This window comes from Planococcus citri, chromosome 5 (genome assembly GCF_950023065.1).
Source record: "Planococcus citri chromosome 5, ihPlaCitr1.1, whole genome shotgun sequence".
Lineage (NCBI taxonomy): Eukaryota > Metazoa > Arthropoda > Insecta > Hemiptera > Pseudococcidae > Planococcus > Planococcus citri.
This window is the reverse complement of record NC_088681.1, coordinates 50,743,600-50,764,013: the sequence shown is the minus strand read 5'-3', so window position 1 is coordinate 50,764,013 and position 20,414 is coordinate 50,743,600. Positions and strand designations below refer to the sequence as shown.

At 36.4% G+C, this 20,414-nt stretch overlaps 2 protein-coding genes across 7 annotated transcripts in view; one reads left to right on the top strand and one right to left on the bottom strand.

The window, feature by feature from the left end:
- The window catches only part of LOC135846366 (V(D)J recombination-activating protein 2-like), a 29,820-nt gene extending 16,629 nt beyond the window's left edge, over positions 1–13,191 (bottom strand). Inside the window, exons 1-4 of the mRNA XM_065365416.1 lie at positions 13,052–13,191; positions 12,882–12,920; positions 12,671–12,712; positions 12,522–12,545 (exon numbers count right to left, since the gene is read on the bottom strand). Coding sequence (XP_065221488.1) covers positions 12,522–12,545; positions 12,671–12,712; positions 12,882–12,920; positions 13,052–13,091 — 145 coding nt within the window. The 5' untranslated portion in view covers positions 13,092–13,191. The remainder of the gene's footprint in view (positions 1–12,521; positions 12,546–12,670; positions 12,713–12,881; positions 12,921–13,051) is intronic.
- The window catches only part of LOC135846364 (uncharacterized), a 130,438-nt gene that overhangs the window by 43,811 nt on the left and 66,213 nt on the right, over positions 1–20,414 (top strand). For 4 of the 6 annotated variants that reach the window (XM_065365411.1, XM_065365409.1, XM_065365407.1 and 1 more), the window contains exon 2: positions 13,646–14,781. The exons of 1 other annotated variant lie outside the window; for it this stretch is intronic. In XM_065365411.1, the coding sequence (XP_065221483.1) occupies positions 13,646–14,781 (1,136 nt within the window). Of the gene's footprint in view, positions 1–13,645; positions 14,782–18,848; positions 19,230–20,414 lie in introns of those variants that run through there. One more of the 6 variants, XM_065365413.1, reaches the window with a different exon arrangement.

Genomic DNA, 20,414 nt, shown 5'->3' with positions numbered 1-20,414 from the left:
AGAATATGAAACATTTTCCGAAGATATGTCTGACACTCACTATACGATCATTGAGCAAGAAATTCATGAAGAGCGTAGATTGGCTCAACGTACTTTTAAAGAAAACCTATGGGCTGATCTGAATATGGCTCTTGAAAATGGATCAATTACATTACAACAAGCGATCCGAGGATTCGATAGACTGCAGCACTTTGCCGATATTTTTGACCTCAACCCTGGTAAATACACAAGAGAGCAGGTTAAATTCACGTTTCAAGAAGGAAACACACACCTGCAACCATGGAGAGGGGAAAAATTTCGACCTAGCAAAAAATTATTGCCTGCTTTACGCAAAGCAATAACTAAAATGCTCGCTCTCGGTATCATCGAGTATTCACACTCATGCTATATTAACACCTTAGCACCTGTAGTTAAGAAAAATGGAGATATTCGCTTATGTCTCGACGCTGACGAACTCAATAAATTCCTAGTCAATGTCTTAACTGAGCCAAATACAATCGCAAGCATGCTCTATGACAATGCTGGCGACAAGTTCTTTTGCACCCTCGACTTCACCGCAGGCTTTTGGCAACTTGAACTTGATTTGGAATCACGTAAATTTACTGCTTTTCAAGTTGAAGGGCAAGTGTACGAATTCACCAGGCTACCTTATGGGCTCAAAATCTCATCAGGTGAGTTCGTACACATGATTAATCAAGTCATTGAAAATGAGGACGGAATTACAAAATACGTCGACGACATAAAAATATCAGGAACAACTTTTGAGGAAACTATCAAAAGACTTGAAAAAGTCTTTCACCTCATAAGAGAGCACGGTCTGAAGCTAAATCCAACAAAAACTCAATTTTTCAAAAATTGCGCTGATCATCTTGGTTTCGTAATTTCAGATAAAGGAATTGGAAAACAAAGTGAAAAAATTAGAAAACTAGAGGAATTTGAAAAGAAACACACTAAACGAGGAAAATTCTCTCTATCCAAAAAGAACGACATTTTGGCTTTAGTTGGCAATACCGGCCTCTACAGGGATTTTATTCCTGAATATTCCCAAATTGTAAACCCCATTTACCATCTTACGAAAGGTGATGTACCTGTCGAATGGACAGAAAAACAACAAAAAGCCTTTGAGACCTTGAAAGCTGAATTCAAGAAGGACTTCAAACTACAACAAGCTCCAAAGGAAGGTGATCTGTTCTTGGACACCCAACTCTCTGATGACTCGATGAACGGAGTACTATTTTATATGGTCGAGAATGACAAACGAATCATCATGTTCATCTCGATAGCATTTAAAGAGCACCAGAAAAACTTCACCTTATTTGACCGAGAAATTATGTGTTTGGTAAAATGTGTTCAAAAATTACAAATGTGGCTACATGGTCGACGAGTCCATGTCAGATCTAACCTTTTACCAATAATCAACCGATTTCGAGAAATTGCTCAAACCCACCGAAAAGCGGCTCACTGGGTAACCGTTCTAAATTGTTACGATATTATTTATGATATGAATTTTTCAAACAAGGCCCTTTATAAAATAAAGGCACCTGAATTAGAAGTTCACAATGTTGAAATTCCGGATGACTCAGATCCAACAGAGCTGGAACCATTTGAACCTCAAACTGAGCCATTGGAACCTCACTCACAAGAATTTGAGACAGGAATTGCACCCCTGGAAGTCAAATTTCTTGCTGAAAATATTCCTGAACTTCATAAACGTCTCAGAAACATCTCGTCATATCAACAGACAGACACGACGTGTAAAAAACTCATTGAAATTCTTGAGGAAAGTATCCCGGCGAATAATAAAAAGCAAAGAGATGCTCAGAAAAACAAACTTTCGAAATTTGAAATATTCAAAAATGTCAGAGGGGAGAAAATTCTCATGAAAAAATTAGAAAACGGTTCAAAAGTGCCCTGCCTGCCTAATGAGCTTTTCTATGACACTGTTGATTACCTACATTGCGTATATGGCCATGTAGGATCTACCAAACTTGACGTAATATTTCGCAGGATATTTTATCACAACAATTCATTGGCGTATATTCGCGAAATTTGCAACGTATGTATTGTCTGTAAGGTCAATAAGAACTACGCAAATCATAAGACTATTGAATATGCACACATTGAAGCATACGCACTCGGAGATGTTCTATCAGTCGATTTGCTTGGACCTTTACCTGCAATGAAAAATGACCCAAAATACCTCTTGGTCACAAAAGATGTTTTCACGAACCGGACGTGGCTACGAACATTATACAATATCAAGAAAAAATCAGTCTGCCAACAAATGGCTACGGTGATTTTTGATATTGAAAGCCACAAGGTAAACATCAAGAAAATAATAACAGACAATGGCTCACAATTCATCTCCAGTTCCTGGTACAATTTACTCGAAGAACACCAAATTCAAGCGGCTCACACCAGTACATACAATCCACAATCTTCATCCGTGGAAAGGACGATGCGCTGGATTGGAGACAAACTACGAGTAAAAATTAATAAGAACCACAATCCTTACCGTTCACATCTTGGATGGCAAGATATTATCTCTGAAATTGAGGATGAATTGAACAATACACCAACTTCATTTGGATTTAAACCCAATGAAGCCTGGGGCATCGCAGATGTTATTGGATTACAAATACCCCAGACGTGTGTAAAGTTCAACTTCAGGAAAGAACTCATCAAAATTCATGAGAAAATGATCAAACGCGAAATTCCATCTGTCTCGACTGAAAAATGTCTCGAGGAAACGTTAAATCCCGATATTGACTTGATATTTGACACAGATGGTTACGTCCGTGTTACAGCGGATGGAGCCTGTTCAAAAAACGGTGACGCGAATGCAATTGCTGGAATAGGTATTTGTTTTGCGCCAGACTCAATTTTAAATATTTCAGAACGTATAACGAGCACTCAATACCCAATTTCGAATAATCTTGCTGAATTAATTGCAATCCGTACCGCTTTGCAAGTACTTAAAGAAAATGATATCCAAAAAGTAAAATTATTGAGTGACTCGAATTACGCAATAAAAGCGCTCAACAATACCTGCTCATTATGGCAAACCAACAACTGGAAAAATTCCCGGAATAAACCAGTTCACCATGAACATCTATTCAAGGAAATCCTCGAACTTCGTAAAGAGTTCGAAAAAGTCGAATTCATCCATGTTTTTGCAAGAAAACATGAGTTTACCAACATCATCGCTGATTCATTAGCTAAAAAGGCTGTCTATACTATCGAGCAAGACAACCAAAAGATAAATGAAATGACCCCCCGTCAATTAGTTGAGACTTTTATTCGAGAAAAAAGAAGGCTGAAGAAAATAGAAGAAGAGTACGCCTTCAATAAAAGTCACCCCGACCCAACATTCTTTAAGAAAGGAGATTGGGTTTTAATGGCCAATCACAAACAATCATCTTTCGCCAAACAAACTTCCGGCAAATTATATGAAAAGAAAACTGGACCATACATCGTTGTCCAAAGAAATGGCCATAACTGCTATCTTTTGGAACCAACTGATGACGATGAAATTAACAGAGTAGCAAACATTCGCCAATTGACTCTTTTTATTACAAAAGAGAACTTAGAAAAGTTGAGAAGCGAAGTTTGCCTTAAATCTAGCATTGACTCTCGCTCATTAGAGCAAAGAATCAAAGAATTTCTTACTGACTATCGAAATGAATCTGAAATCGACAGTGAAGATGATGAACTATACCTCGATTCAGATCAAGAAGATGACACTGAAATTGTAATCAGTAAGAAAGACTTTCGAAAAGCGTCTCAAGTGGTCTTACAAGAAGTAGCAAAATCAGCTCGTGAAAAACGTGCTGAAGCACGAAATAAACGACCTGAAAAGGCGCAAGCTACAACACATGCGTCTCAAGACTCAATTCTTTTGCAATCCCAACCCTCTACTTCAGGGGCACAGGATGAACCCCCCAGCGTAATAAAAAGAGCAAGAGGTCGTCCACGTAAGAATAGGGCAATTGAATCTTCGTCTCAAGAGACTATTTCGACAATCGATGATAGCCAAGACAGTCAGGATAGCCAAGATTCTGACGATGAAATATTTTTGGATGCTCCTATGACGCTCCAAAATTCACCTGATAATGACAACTCCAATGTTCCAAACCCATTGGATACCCCACCTGACTCTGTAATTCCAGAATCGCAACCTAGCGAAACTTCAAACGTTCCTAGGGCAGGGGCAAGTGCTCAAAGGCCTACCTCATTACCAACTAGGACACGATCTGAACGAGTTCTCCCTAGATTACAGACGAAACCAGCGACACACTGGAAAAAACAGCTCGAGACTAAATTCCTAAATTACGTATCTGATAGCGATCAAGAGCCTATCGCTCGTTTTTATGAGATGGTTCCTGATGAAAAATCAGACGATGAAGGGAACTATTGATCATAAAAAACTTAATGCTTTGCAAAAATTCACCACTTGATTATTGCGAATTGAAAGATGTACAAAAATTCCCCTATCATATGTCCTGATACATCTTTCGACAACAACAACAACCACTCATTAAGACTGAAAAGTGTATAAAAAACTCCAAGATCATATGTCCTGAAACACTCCTCAGCCATAACAAAATTCAATAGATGAAAAATAATCTCGCCAATAATTAATTATTGCAGCTAAAAAATGTGCAAAATCACAAGATCTATGTCCTGTGACATTTCTCAATTACAACATACACCCAACAAGCAAAAGCATTAAGGATAAGTCAGTGTAAATATTTTTTTTCTTTTTTGAGTCTTATAACCCTTTCTACTATCCTATTATGGTATGTATACTTGTACAGCTATAAGATTACGATCCAAAAATTGCTTGGAAGTACACCAAAAAAAAAAAAAAAAAAAAAAAAAAAACACCTTATCATATATCCTCGCGTATTTCCAAGCGAGAATTTTTTTTTTTCCCCTTTAAATCCAAAACTATATTTGATTATTAATTCATTTTTGTCCTCGATGCTTTGTCTATAAGTAGGTAAGTATTCTAAGACACATACCTAAAAACGATGTTTTTAACTCGTAATTCCGACCCTAAGTAAAATACAATCTTACATCGCTTGGAGATACGCTAAATACCCTATCCTATGTACTTACGTACTTTCAAGCTATACTGCTCTTTCAACGTAAATATAAAAACCACTTGATTTTGATATTATAGTTGCACACAATAACCGATTCCTTTTTATGTTAATCGTAGTTCTAGCCCTTGGTAAAATACACCACGGAGACGTAGCAGGTAGACGAACCCGGAACCCAACTGTGTCGTCTACGTACACAAACACCAACAACGCATCTTCACACCCCGAGTTCGTTACTCCAAAACAGTAAGCGAGTGTGACATTGACCCTACTACATCTCGTCAACACAGAGCGCAGACACCCGCATACGACAGCTGGAGAAGAATACGCAAACGAACCCAAATAAACATGTACACAGATTGGTCCGAGATTTGCTACCCGATGACTTGGGAAAAGAATACGCTTATCAAGTAAATTAAATACGATTCACGAGTATTCCATGAAATAATTATCTTCTCAATAGCCCATATACCTATCTTCTTTTCATAAAATACGAATTCAAATACTCGCAAACATACCTAGATCTAGGTCCTGGTATGTTATAGAATGATATTTCTCCTAAACTTATCCATATAGTACACCCTTGTTCAAACACACCTTACAATATACCTACTTCCACTCAACCCAGAAATCATTTTTTTTTTTTTTTCCTTTTCCTATTAAAATCTTCGACTCGTAATCGTAGGTATAATATAAGCTGTACATATATGTAACCTTAATTAAAAATCTCTCGCACACAGCATTTACTGCCCAACAACAGTAAATGCCCTTACGTAATATTCTACACAGTGTGTTTATTGTTTCAGTATACGCCACAATATGTAAATATCATGCCACTATAGGATACTGTACCATGTCCCCTAATAAAACCAGAACGATCTTCTCTAAAAATTGATAACCGCATGGTTCCCAGCGCAGCACAGAAGACAATTTTGGTCAACGGCGCGAGTAAATAGGATTGCTAGCTGCTCATAAAAACGTCAAATAAGTTAGTACCTCGTTAAGATATCAAGTAAGGTACAAAAATTCGAGCAACACCGGCAGCATTATAGATGAAATAATCGTCTACAGTGCAAGCGATAAGCCTGCATTACTTCGACGATTCATAGCGATCTCTACGAATTCGCTACTTTGAAAACTGAACGATGTGCAAAATTCCATGCATTTTATTCGTCTGGCAATCTTGATTTTTTTGTATAGTCAGCTTTTTTCGGAAAATTCAGTTCATAGAAACTTAGAATGAAGTCCAGACGAAGCGCTACCACATCCAGAGAAACCATTCGATAAAATAGTCAAAAGCCATAAAAACTTCAACAGACGGCGATACTTGTCACTCATATTTTTCTCTCTTATATTCGATTATTTTATTTTTTGATAATTACCTCGCCTTCTTATCTACTTCTCACACACAAGTGTTCTTACAATCATATACGCACCAAAATTTTATGGATTTGGAGGTGGGGACGATTTTTTTCATCTAGCTGTATCATCCAAAAAGATAGAAAACTGAAATAAAGGTGCTACCTTTTCTCGAATCTCACCTCATTATATGTAGTGCTGGGATCCACACGACACCTCTCGACTTAGCTGTGGTAAGTTTTGACTTTACTTTACCTATTCGATCCGAGTTTGCTTTATATCTCAACTTGATCTAGCTGGCTTATATTTAAGTAAGTTAGTTGGATCTTTTGCATCGAATTCGCGAGTGATTATTTGTATCTTTGCACCAAAATATTCAGTCTTATTATTTTTTACAATCTTTTCCTCAAAAATCCAGATTTTGAACACAATTTCACCTGATCAACTATTCGATCAATATTGTCAACTCCTTGTTGACAATCTTTCGTTTCAATCGAATCATTCAGCGTGATTATAATTTTGTATCGAACCTCCTTCGATTAATTCTTGAATTTTTCAAATAGAGTTTTCGGCCATCTTTCCAAAAATTCATTCGAATCTTCGAATATTTCCCTGAACCGCCTTCAATTCTTTCAACACCACAGTTCGATTTTTTCCCTAGAAATCATGTCGTATTGCGAGATTATTTGCGACCAGTGCAAGCTATCTTTAGCACTGCCCGGACCATTTGCAAGGGCAATTCATGACGATATCTACATAACAGCATGTAGGCACCTTTTTCATTTTGGATGCCTATATCGCTTGTATATAAATTCCACTACTAGAACAGAACAAGGTGCACAATGTGTCCCCTGTCCTCATCCGTCATGTAAGCAAATGATCTTAGGATCTGATTCTTTCTTTGTGGATCAATCCTTACGAATATTCCAAGTACTCAACACTGACTCTAGAGTCCAGTCTCTCGTAAATCAACTCGCATCACAACGAGATTACATCACACGTATCGAGATGGTGATGATTAACGAGAATATTGAACTAAAAAATCAGCTAGAGGAGTATCGACGAGAACACTTCAATTTAATGACTCGATACAACTTGCTCCTAGATCATCAGATAGGCAATCTATTTTCGAATATACGTCCGAGAATAAATTCCTCAAACAATCCTCAACCTTCTTCTTCTCAAACTGCATCCGTCATGCCACAATCTTCGACTTCAAATTCCGATGTACCGCAGTTTACATCTCCCCCACCACTGTGGCGACAATTTCAAAACTCAGCACAATCTTCTTTCGCAAAACCACAAGCTTCTTGTGATTCTGCACTGATTCAAAGACCAGAGCCTGTAGAGACCCCAATTCCAACGATTGTCACTCCTCGACAACAAACTGTACACGCTGGTTCATTAACCCAGCCCATAATCTCTCAACTCAAATATGTAGACGTAGTTGGAACACCTTCCACTTCGTCAGACAGCTCTAGAGCCTCAGGTTCCGGCATTAGTACGACTTCGGATCGCGTAGCTCCTACGACACTACGATCCAAAATTTTCCCCCCAAAGCCAAAAAAGGGCACTTCTGCTGACAAGCGCCTTTTTCATAAAAATTATAGAGCCCGGTTCGGCTCCGATTCAGCTGAAATAGAACCTTTCTATCCCATTAATTCGTACCCGCATGGCTTTACGGCAGCAGGATACGAAATTTTGGACGATGCTTATATCATCGTATTTTTGGCCTATAATATCCTAATTATGGGGGATGGACACGCTGATGGTATCGCAAGATACTTAAGTGTATCTAAACCCTATGAAAACCTGGTTGACATAGAAATGTACCGTAGAGACCTTCTAGCTTCTGAATTACTCTTATATCTCGAAACGTTCTTAAAACTCCCAAAACGAATTATGATGTCAATTGGCAATTTTGACGTACAAAGAGGTACGTCATATGGACAATTCTTCAATATATTCCAAGCTATTATTCTATTATTCAAAAAACTAAAAGTGCAAGAACTCATAATCCTTCCACTCATCCCGCACAAGAAAGTCAACCAGGAACAATTTTCAGAAATTAACAGAGCCTTAAATTACGATTGGGAAAGAACTCTTGGAGCTAGAATAACTAGAATTCCACATATTTTCGAAGAATTTCATACAGATAGGGCAGGAATCGACCAATATGGCCCATTCTACCCCTCCAACCAATATGCCAACGTACTTCTAGCCCTCAGAAATGAGCTTATCCCAGACGTACTTCCCAGACACTCTACAAGCCAATCTCCCAGACCCCCTACACCTGATGTTGAAATCCCTCCAAATAATATTCTTCCACTACTACCATTGGACCTCCGAATTCCCAGAATTTGCTTGACCCCTGTTAAAATAGATCCTCCTCCTACCACGACTTCATCTACTAAATTATCCCAAACTACAACCCTTTCCACCCCCTCTACCTCTTCTTGTTCAAGCAGAACAGATCTAGTGGTGCAAAGTGTACAAATTTCCACCGAAAAGAATGCAAATAATCTCGGAAAGAAAGGTAAACCACGTCGTGTAGAACGTCGTAAACGCGAGGAGGAGGAAAGCTTAGTTCGAAATGTAAGACGACGCACCGATCCCATCGTGCGTATGGTAGAAGAAGCTATAGAGCAGGTGGAAAAAACCAGCATGCCGCCAGTTAATGTGCCACGCGACCGCGCGGCTCGTATGTTTGCTTCTGATTCCAGGTCATCTCTAAATGATCATCGAACACCATCACGAGATGATGAGATAAAGAAGGAGGAGGCTGAGAAAGAGACCAATTTGTCAGGCCAAAACCAGTAGAGCTCTGGACCTCTGGGATTGGATCGCTGTTGTAAAATTGTATTTTCTATATACTTATTAATTAACTATATTTAACCCTAGATTTAAATATAAAAGTAGAACATTACTAACGTTTCAGACTCTCATCTATAGACAAACTCCAACAAGTAAGTATTTTTTGAAAAACATACTAATAGTTTGCTTCCCCACAGAATTATTATGACTCAAAAACAACGCAGTCCAGAGTAATGATCCTATGCTAATTGACGACTTTGAGAGATGTTTGACTCGAAAAAAGCTGAGATTCATTGATAATGATACTGTCGGTGACTAAACAACTACAACTTCTCATCATACAATACCACTACTTCTTCAACAGAAATTTTCACAAACCAACATTATTCAATAGTTCATATTTTTGCATTCTTTACAATATTTGTCTTTTATATGCATTCATATTCAAATCCTGCATCATGTGTCTACTTTTATACATATAGTTTTATGCCATGCACATATATTATCCCTGTAGAATTAGACGAATATCTTAGAATTACGCAAAACAATAGAATTAAGCAAAATCCTAGAGTTAAGCAAAATTTTTTCTTTTCTCCATGAAACTTTACGCAATTTTTTATATTACTTTTTACATTTATTCTATGTTCTCTACAATGTTAGATTCATGTTTCTATGCATTTATTTTCATGCCATATACATATAGTATGCCTTTAAAATTAATCTTAGAATTACGCAAAAACGGTAGAATTAAGCAAAATTTTCGAAACTGTATGCACTTTCGGAAAGATAGGGCCGCATAATGTACAAACTAGAACACAAAGTGACATTAATCAACTTTTCTTAGCTTTCGAACTTTTTCAACTTTATACTTTTGGTCGTCACATCTGAACAAAAATTAGGGAATTAAAATTTAAAATCTGCAATATGACAATTGTAAAACTTTCCATAAAAGAAGCTAGCTTTTCGTCGCCGTCATATTTGCAAGGAATAGGAAATCTCCATAAATTTATAGGCCAAATTAACATAATGCTACTTAATGACCAAGAACCACTCTCGTTGGCAGAGCACATACTTCGCGTATTTATTCTATCCAGTTATAAGGAAAACCTTCAGTTCATACCCATTAAGGCATTTAGGATACATTTGGCTACATAACAAAAAGAGAAGGGCCATTTCGGAACTCAAAAAATTTTAGAATTTTCTGTAAAACACATTACCATCTTTCGATCCTGTTGATTGGTTATAAATTTGAGTAAACGATCCCTCATTATTGACTTCAAAAAATTATAGACACCTTTAGTAGTCAGGAGCATATTAACAACTTTTCCACTTCAAAAATCCCACCCTCCGACCCATCTCTTGAAAACCTGTCACCTCAAAATAGTCTGCAGATCAACGCAGCAAAGTACGGAGGGGCAGGGTGGTGGAGCCTCCCTTGTCTTGGAAGGGAGGGGAAAGCGGGGTTACGGCATATTTTTCCTCTTATTTTTCGTGATCCGTGCTTCCCCCCGTGACCTGCTGTAGGGGTCAACCCCCGGAAGGGCATATGATATGAGGAAATATGCCTTCATCGCCTAAGCGATGATTAAATTAATCATCACCATAGAGATGATGAATAAAATAACTCCCTTAAACTGCAAGTTCGGTAATGTGTTAACTCCTACTACTGTGCTACTCCTACTACGTAGCTATAACGTAATCGCGCGCAGCAAACGCATAGAACGCATCCGATGCACCCAAAAATAGTATAAATAGAGCAACACGGACGCGAGCCAAACTAGATGTATTTTAATCAAGTTGAACTTGAACAAAGCTCGTCGCGAAGAGTGGTTCTTGGTCAAAAAGTGTACTTATGTAGATACGAGTAGATGAAGTCCTCTATAGGGCGTTCATCCCTTTTATTCAATCTTCGCCCACTTTTAGTGGTTAATATGTTTCTCGTTTTCGTGATTTACATTATCGTATACATAATTAATCGCGTTCACACCGGAAATCATCCGATTATGCTGGCCATCGATGATTATCCTAGAAGAATAGGTACCTCGTGTAATACATTGCTGTCGACCGGCCTAGTATTAGTGAGCCACCCTGAAAGAGACAGTAGAAGCGGACATTATGTGAGCCTTGGTGAGTAACTTCACCACTATTTCCGAAATTGCATGCAATTTCTAGGGTACTTAATTACCCATCCTCTGTAATTAACTAACGCGTGTCGTATGGTATAAGCTTGTGCATGTACCTATTATAAAATAACTCTATAGTTATTCTATACTCTTTGATCTTTATACCCATTTTAATATGTATTTGATTTCATTATTTCTGATTAACAATAAACATATTATCACTTTAGTGTAATTAATATGAGTTTTATTGGTAATTAGAGATTATTTCTGTGAAGAATGAGCTGCATGACTGAAACCTCTCCGATATTTTGAGCTAACCTGGCGAGGCGTAAATTCACTACCTTAGGGAATATTTCTTGACTCAATCACGTAGGTAGGAATTATGACAATAACCATCTATATCAATCATGCCTGATCTCACTCTATCAAGTCGAAATGCAAATTTTTGCAACAATCGGCCCACATTTGGAGGATTTTTTGTGCCATATTTTGAAATTTGAGTAAGGCTTGAGTTGGAAAAATCAACTCTTTTCATTTTGAACAAATTTGTTAAGAAACGTGATAAATTTAATAATAAACTTATTCTTCATTAATAATTCATACTCGGGTAGTTTTTGCAACATTTTTGGCAAAAAATTCAAAAAAATCGATAAAATTGATTTTGGGAAATTTTGATTATTGGGCTTGGCAACCTTGAATCTGATGATTCTGAAAAAAAATTAGCGGGTTATGTTGGCACTCATGGGGGCCGAAAGTGATGCTAGTTTCATGGACCTACAAATTTTAGATCGCCTGATACATAGACTCAAAACTTCAAATGCCCTTCCTGTAAAATTTACGTTTTGGACACTAGATTGGTTTTCTTGTGACAGATTACAAATTAAAAATTTCATTCACATTGATTCAACTTTGTATAAAAAAAAATTATTTTTTATGAAAAAGTTTCAAAATCGTCCTTAAAACAACTTTTTGAATTTTTTTTGATTTTCAAACTTGATCCAAAAATGAACTACATAGAACCTGGATTTTGATTTAGGGGCTGTACCTATAGAACAAGTTCAATAGGTTCCCTTATAAAAGTAGGCCTATGCTAATTTTACGTAGGCTAACATTTTCTTACCCTCCTCTGAATCACTGTTGACCGCTGAAAATGGTAGAAAACTCATTTATAGGATAGTTTTATTTTTCAACAGGTAAATAATTTCAGCTTTTAAATTAAATACGTAATGAACTTAATTTATTGGATAAATAATAAACCCAAATGCTTACTATATTCACTAGCAGCATCATCATCTTCTTCCATTTCACTTTCTGCATCAGCAAATAATAAATGAAAAAAAAAACCGCACAGAATTTATATTGTTTAAGTAAGCAAATTAAATCATTCAGCATTAGAATAATCGATTAGGTCCAACTAATATGGGATTCAGGTAGGTATGCGTAAAATTAGTAAGGGATGTTTGATTGTGGAATTACTCACCGCTCCCTGGTCCTTCAACAAACATTATGGAATATAAACCTATTTTAAAAAAATTCCAGTGTGTATATTAACGATAGGTAGAGGTACCATTAGTACCTACCATAAAGGTAGGCGAAGACGTAACTTTACGTACGTAGGTACCTACATACATTACATCAATTTATACTCACACAGTGTTAAAAACAAAATTTCCGATGTCTTATTCAACATTTTGAATGAATCTTCAACTTGAACTAGGTAGGTGTACTTTTCAGAACATAATGATAAAATGCAAGCAACCACAAGCAATATGTAGGCACATCGTGAAACAGTCTTGACAAACAAAATCATTTTGATTTAAAACTATTATGTTGATCTTAGTGTATATTCAAATAGTTACACGTACTTGGGTAAAGGTACAGGTATTACAAAATGTTGACTCAAGTTTTTTACTGTTCTACGTAAATCGCAAACCGATTCAAAATGTTTGAAAAATAATCGATTCGATGTAAAGATACTTCCCACTATCAGTATCATATAAAGTTGCAAAATCCCTATACTTACATGTTCTGGAAGGATTTTATTTATTTTTTTAATGAGACTCGAAAACTGAATACTGATATTTGACCATTCCATGGGAACACTCCATGAAAACATCCCCATCAGACAATTTGTGAACTTACCTCAGCCGAGCTCATTGGATTAAAAATCTGATCATTCATCGTATCCCAAAATGATAGATTTCCCATTATATCATTTAAAAAGAAAATTATGAACTGTTTCAGGTATCAAGCAACTCATTCAGTTCGCAGTATTTATCAAACGGAGATGAAATCGTGCAAATCGAAGGCATAGATGCTTCTCTATTTACTGGAACCGAAGCATTACATTTCATCAGAAAACCTAGCAAAAGTTTAGACTTGGTTATCTTCAAACGTTCCAAAGATGACACCCTCAATCAAACCGACTCGAGAAACTCTCTATATCGAAAACAAACCGCAGCCGGATCCGAAAAACACACTACCATTTTATCGAACGCATCTGCCGAGAGAATCGCCCGACGTAAGGTGAATTCTGAGAAAAGGAAGAACTACAAACGAAGTAGTTCGGTTCCATCGAAATACTCATCTTGTGGCCCACCTACCTATCAACTTCACTACACCGTTCCTGACGTGGATACGAACCAAAACCAAAGAGTAAACTCGATTCGAAACCGGTCAGAATCGCCTCCTTTTTGGAGGAATACTCAGAACAATGCGATCAGAAACGAAAACAAGAATATGCGAAGTTCATCCAGAGTATTCTGGAGGCAAATGGAAAGTGGCAGCAGCGGTATCACGGACACCGAATGCGATAAAGAGGTGGCTCAGTACTGCAGAAGTCGTAGAGATAGATGGAAAGCTACTCGTAGAAGTGATTCGATCGAGTCTTCGGAGTCGTTCGAGAATACCACTCGTACTACCTATAAGGAAACTAGTCAAGAACAAAGGTCCAGGGTTCCACCGGTGCAATTTCAGTATTGCGAACCTCGAAGGAAACAGAAACAGCAACAGCAAACGGATGATTTTATGGATGTGAATTGTGATAAAGAGGTGGCTCAGTTCAGCAGGAGTCGTCGAGATCGATGGAAAGCCAGGAGTAATTCGATCGATTCTTCGGTATCTTTAGAGAGCACATCGATGACTACTACTCGAACCGAGTCCTATACCAAGAGTAATGAGGAATATAGGTACAAGATACCCGTGCATTTTGATTACTACGAGCATCGAGAACAGCGTCAGAAAAGGGTCAATTTTGAAGACGAACAGCTGCACAGACAACGTGATCAGAAAAATGTTTCCAAGGTGTACCTATCGCCTTATGATTTGAAGATGCATAAGGGTATTATCCAGAGTTTACAACCACTTAGAATGGGCAAAAGGTAAGATTTTATTTTTTTTATAGGATAGGTATTGGCATAAGAACATATGTAAGGTACCTACCTAATCACTTAAAACTAGAAAAAAAATGAGAAATTAGCCACAATGAAAAAAAATAAAATGTGACCCTCTGCTCAACTCTTTCTCCTTGAAACAAGCAACCCCCCATATTTTTTATTTCCGAACAAAAAGTACTTAAAAATCTTACAAGATGTGGAAATCTTTTTTCAACTATATCCTGGATAAAAATGTCTCAAAAATGGTAAAAAAAACAACCAAAACAAAATCAATCGAAAATTCATTATTATTTATAATGAAATGACTGTCAAAAAAATTCAAAAATTCCGTAAAATGTTTATAAAAAAAAACAAAATTATCCCAAAAATTGATCAAAAAAGTAAAGTACGTATTAGGAATCTTGAAAAAGTTCTCAGAAGTGTTATAGTGGTTAATTAATAATTACTTACTTACGTTAGGTTGAAATGAACGTACAAACGTTTACAGACTTTCATTCCTTCTCCCACAAGGAAAAAAACTTGTTATTTTTTACAATTTTCTTAACAAAAACAAAGCCCAAAAATTTAAATTTCTCAAAAATTTACTGTGCCCATTCAAGTAAATTATTCACGAATTTTGGGAACCACTGAACGCATTTTTTTGAAGTTTTTCGACCCATTTTTACTCTTTGGAGAACTGTTGGATTTTTTGAGAAAATATAATTGTGCCTCTCCCCTAATACTTCGCCAAAAAAAGGTACCTAAGTAGTACCTACCAAAAGCCTCCCAAAATGGAGATAAAGTCACAAATGTTATGACATTTCTTTAAATTGAAAATTATCATTTTTTCTGTAGAATTTGTATTTGAATTGTAAGAAAAAGTTTTTCACGTTCTCCCCAGTGAGTACTGAGTAGGTACAAAATCCCTCATTTTGAAAAACAAAACAATGAGATCGTAAGTTGAATGAAAGATGATTATTAAAAAAAAAAAATTATGCTTTAATAATCTTTTAAATGATTTTATTTTTTAAAAAAATCCGAGGTGGTTCTCCAAAGCCCTAAAAATTCGGAAAGAAATTTTCAAAATCAAATAGGTAGGTAGGTAGGTAGGTAGGTAGGTAGGTAGGTAGGTAGGTACCTGACAGAACATTTTTTTTAATATAGGGATTTTGTGTCAAAATTATACTTGAAACATTCCTTTTCTAAGAGGAAATTTCCTTTGATCCCCTCATTTTTGAATGATTTTTTTATGCAATGTTTTTGATTTTTTTAATGATGGATCAACATTGCCTACTTGAGAAGAGTCTGAGTAAAAGCTTTTTCAAAAAAGAGAGAGTTTTCAAGAGCGAATTAAGTAAAGCATTTTTATCGGATTATTTTTTTTTTAAATTTTGAAGAGTTGAAAAAACATTGGAGTGTTTCATAAAATCCAACAACTTTTAGAAGGAGAGAGTATAAATTGGTGAAAATTCAAAGTGATGAGGGTCACTTGAATGAAAACATGGGTAGGTAGATAGTAAAAAATGGACCTATTTTTTATTCATTCATCCATTCAATTTTTCAAGACACTAAAATCCAATCCTCTTCTGCATGGCAGGTCATTCAGAGGGGGATGGGGTTTCAGGAGGAATTTCCCCATAAAAAACAAATATTTCAGAAAATTGAGTGCAAAAAAAATTGTAAAAATTTTTAAATTCGTATAAAATAAAAACGGTTTCAAGAAATTTGACATTTTTTGAAGAAAAGTGGAAACTCTTTGAAGAGGCTACAGAATGGTTTAAAACTGGAAGTTTCAGAAGTGAAGGGAGGGGGTTTGAAAAAAGAAAAAGTTTTTTTTTTTAATGAGAAAGTTGAAAAAATAATCCGTTAATAAAAAAGCTTTTTGGGGTTTTGAATTTTTTCAAAATTCGTCATGATCTCATGATGAACTTCAAGGTCTACAATTTTAATTGCACGGATTTTGAGATGTTTTTTTTTTGTCTAGATCGGTTTCATTTAAATGGGGGGGGGGTGGATTCGTTGTTCAAAATTGTCTGAATTGTTGATCAGAATTACTAAAGTATGTGTGGTTTTTCTTTGAAATACTGTATAATGTACGAGTAACTTATCAATTTTTGGGACGTGTAACCACAAAAGGTACATCCAAGTCACCCCCTCCCCCCGGGATATACCTACATGCCAAATTTCGGCCTCCTAGGCCAAGTTGGAGGGATAGAGGGTGTGACACAAGATTTTTCAAGGTCCAAAAAACACAAAAAAAAACTAATTTTTTCCATTTCAAATTGCTGTAGGAGGCTGATTTTTAAATAGGTTGTACAACTTCTGACTTCCTATCGATTGGCTCTTGATTTGCTTTTTTTTTGTTTTTTTTCACTCCTCTCCCCCCTCCCAAAAATTTGGAAATCTGCGAATAATGACCTAAGATCATCCCTACTCAACCCCTTTAATTTGTACGTCAAACCAAGCCTAAATACTGAATTTAAGCGAATGTTGTTGAAATCCTTACAGCTGAGATCAATTTATGTTCCTGCAAAAAAAAAAATAAAAAAAATAAAAAAATGAATAAATATATCAGATACCTATGCTAAATATTGATGAATTCGGACTCCTGAGGTCCCAAAACGGATTTTTTGATTGGTCCTACTCCCAATGCCGAAATCATAATAGGCTGTATGAGCCTTATTTTTCCTTAGTTCTGAAGAAAATCAGGCTAAAAATGAAGGGGGCTGAAAACCGTAGGAAGTGTCCCCCTGGGATGTGGGTGAAAAGTGGTTTCATTGTCAGCGGAAGCCCTTGGCTCAAGTACCACACCATTAAAATTTTAGCAGCCAGTTTTGAGTTTAGCTCACACAGTAAAATTTTGAGTTTTAAAATTTTCAAAAATCGTTACTCCGACGCTCAAGTTTTTCCCACGGTGTTGTCGTGGGAAAATTCAGGCTCACGCGCTTGTCCAAGGGACCTCTTTTATTTTCCCATTCAACTAAGTTTTTCACATTATAACTTTCAAGGATTATTCATATTTTCATCCCAAATAATAAATTTGAATATTCTTCGAAAAATATAATACAAAAAATTTAGTTGAACAAGAAAATAAAACATGCATCTTGGTCGAGCGCGTGGGTCAGAATTTTCCCACGACAACTCCGTGGGAAAAATCTGAGCGTCGGGGTAGCGATTTTTGAAAAATTCAAAATTTTACTGTAGGAGCTCAACTCAGAACTGGCAGCCAGAATTTTAATGGCGCGATACTTGGGCCAAAGGCTACCACTGAGACCACTTTTGTTCAGGTATGTACTTCGAAGACACTTCATGAGGTTCCAGTTAGTACCTAACCTTGAATTGAAAATAATTATGATTTGACACGTTTTTTCGAAAAATTTTTGAATGACGAGGGCTAGAAGAGCACCAAAGGTTGTGATAGTGTATTTTTCATTTTCTGATGATTCAGAGAATTTGTGTTATTCACGTTTTTCCTCCTTGGGGGGGGGGGGTGGAGGAGAAGGGGAAGATGAAAAGTAGTAGGTAGATAATAATTTTTTTTGGTAGAAAGAGGCAAAGACTGAAAAATGATAGAAATTGATCGATACCTGATTCGAATTGAAGATGCATCAAAATTTTATCATATAGTTCACAGTTAGTCAAAAAGTTCAAAAATTGATTACTTTTAGGTACCTACTTTTTTACATTTCTTTTTACTCATTACCACCTTAAGAATGTACTTGTAAAATTCAACTTTGAAAATTATCACAACCAGTTCTTTTCCACTCTCCCTTCAAATCAGCTTCCTCTCCCTCATTCTTCATAAAAATCGAACCAAATCTCGCCTCATATTTCGCCACCCTCCTCCTCCAAACCACCTCCAACCCCTTCTCCATCCATTATAAATTTTTCGCGTAAAAATTCTCTCACCACGAACTCGACATCAAAGACAATAAGACCACAGCGGCGTAATTTTTTCCCATTTTTTTAATTTTTCGCCGCGATATTATAAAAATAACTCGTCAACGGTGCGCAAACTCAAACCAATAAAAATATATACCCGAGTGAGTATACGAGTAGGAAAAGTAACCGAGTATTATATGATTTTACTCCTCTGGTAAATAGCCAGATGGCGAAAATAATTAATACACGATGTCGTCTCCACGTAAACGCACCAACTAAAGAAAATCGTATGGTGTGCGCGGTTCATAGTGTGTGCCTCATCTGCCTTTCCTTTGTTGCGCGAAATACGAGTAATTTTCACGTTATTATTCTCTAAATCTCGAATATCTCTCGCAATTTTTTTTCGCGCGCAAGTGCTCGTGAGTGTGTGAGTGTGAATGTACCTCGTATTAGTACATGGTTATTCGTTTTTATAGTAAAAATAGTGTGTTGTGTGCGTATACGAGTAGATATAGATAATATTTTGGGCCATATTTGGAAATTATGAGCACGCCAGATGTAGCACCGTGGAGGTACGTACATATAGCGCTAAATTTACGATACGTTAACGCGATATATTAGATGCGAGTTGGGGTACAAGATGTGTCAAGGGTGAGGGGTGGTTGGATGCTGGAAATTATATACCCAACCAACCGTATAGGTACTCCTCCAAGTTCATGCTATACAATATGATAGAGATAAGTATCACTCTATCTATATCGTATACTATATACCAACTAGAAAGATATACCATACTGTAATACGAGTTAAGGTGGATTTGGGAATTTGATAAAGTGCTCTTTGAACTTTGATCTTGGGGGGCTTCGAGTATTATAACCGACGTCTTTATCTTCTCTGTTTTATATTCGAATTCACATACGATATAACACACGTCGATGATGATGAAAATATAGGCATATTTATTTCCCTCTTTCTTATTTTTTCCGTTAAAAAAAATAAAAAATCGAACTCTGCAGGAATGACGTTAATTCGAGATATTACATTTTACACGTATTTTCCTCGTATTGACGTACGTACGTATTATTTATGCAAATATGCTCGAGAGAAATGTGATGGGTTAGGGAGAAGGAGGATGATTGTGATTAAATCGACATTTGACGAAAGGTAGGTAAATTTTTGTGCGACGAAGAATCTTTTTCGAAATGAAGAGAATGCGACACTTTGAATGAAATGTTTGAAATGTTTGGAATGAAAATAAATAATGAGACCATGCATTTGAGTGAAGTGTTTTGCATTTGTCGAGGGTTAAATTCGATACAGGATGTTCCATGGAACGTCTGCCATTCTACAAATTTACCTAGATATTTTCAGAAAAAGACAATCAGAAGGTTGAGTGGAATGACATTCTGAAATTTGAGGGAGTGAAGAATGTTCTTTGATAAAATTACTCAAAATGAACATGAAAGGCAGCTCATGATATAAAAATTTTAAAATTGGACTCTAGCTGTAGATTTTTCAATCGATGATTCTTTTCAAAGCTGTCAAGGAAATTGCGAACGAAGAATTGGAAAAATTATGCTTGAAATTTTAGTTGAAAGATGAAAATTTTTATTCGATAATTTTCACTTTTTTGCAATCTCAATGATTTATATTTTTTTGTGACCATCCTTCATCTTGAACAGTTAAACCAGACCAGATTCCAAAAAATGAGTGTTTTTTTGAAATTATTTTTAAGGGGGTTATTCCACGTCAATTAG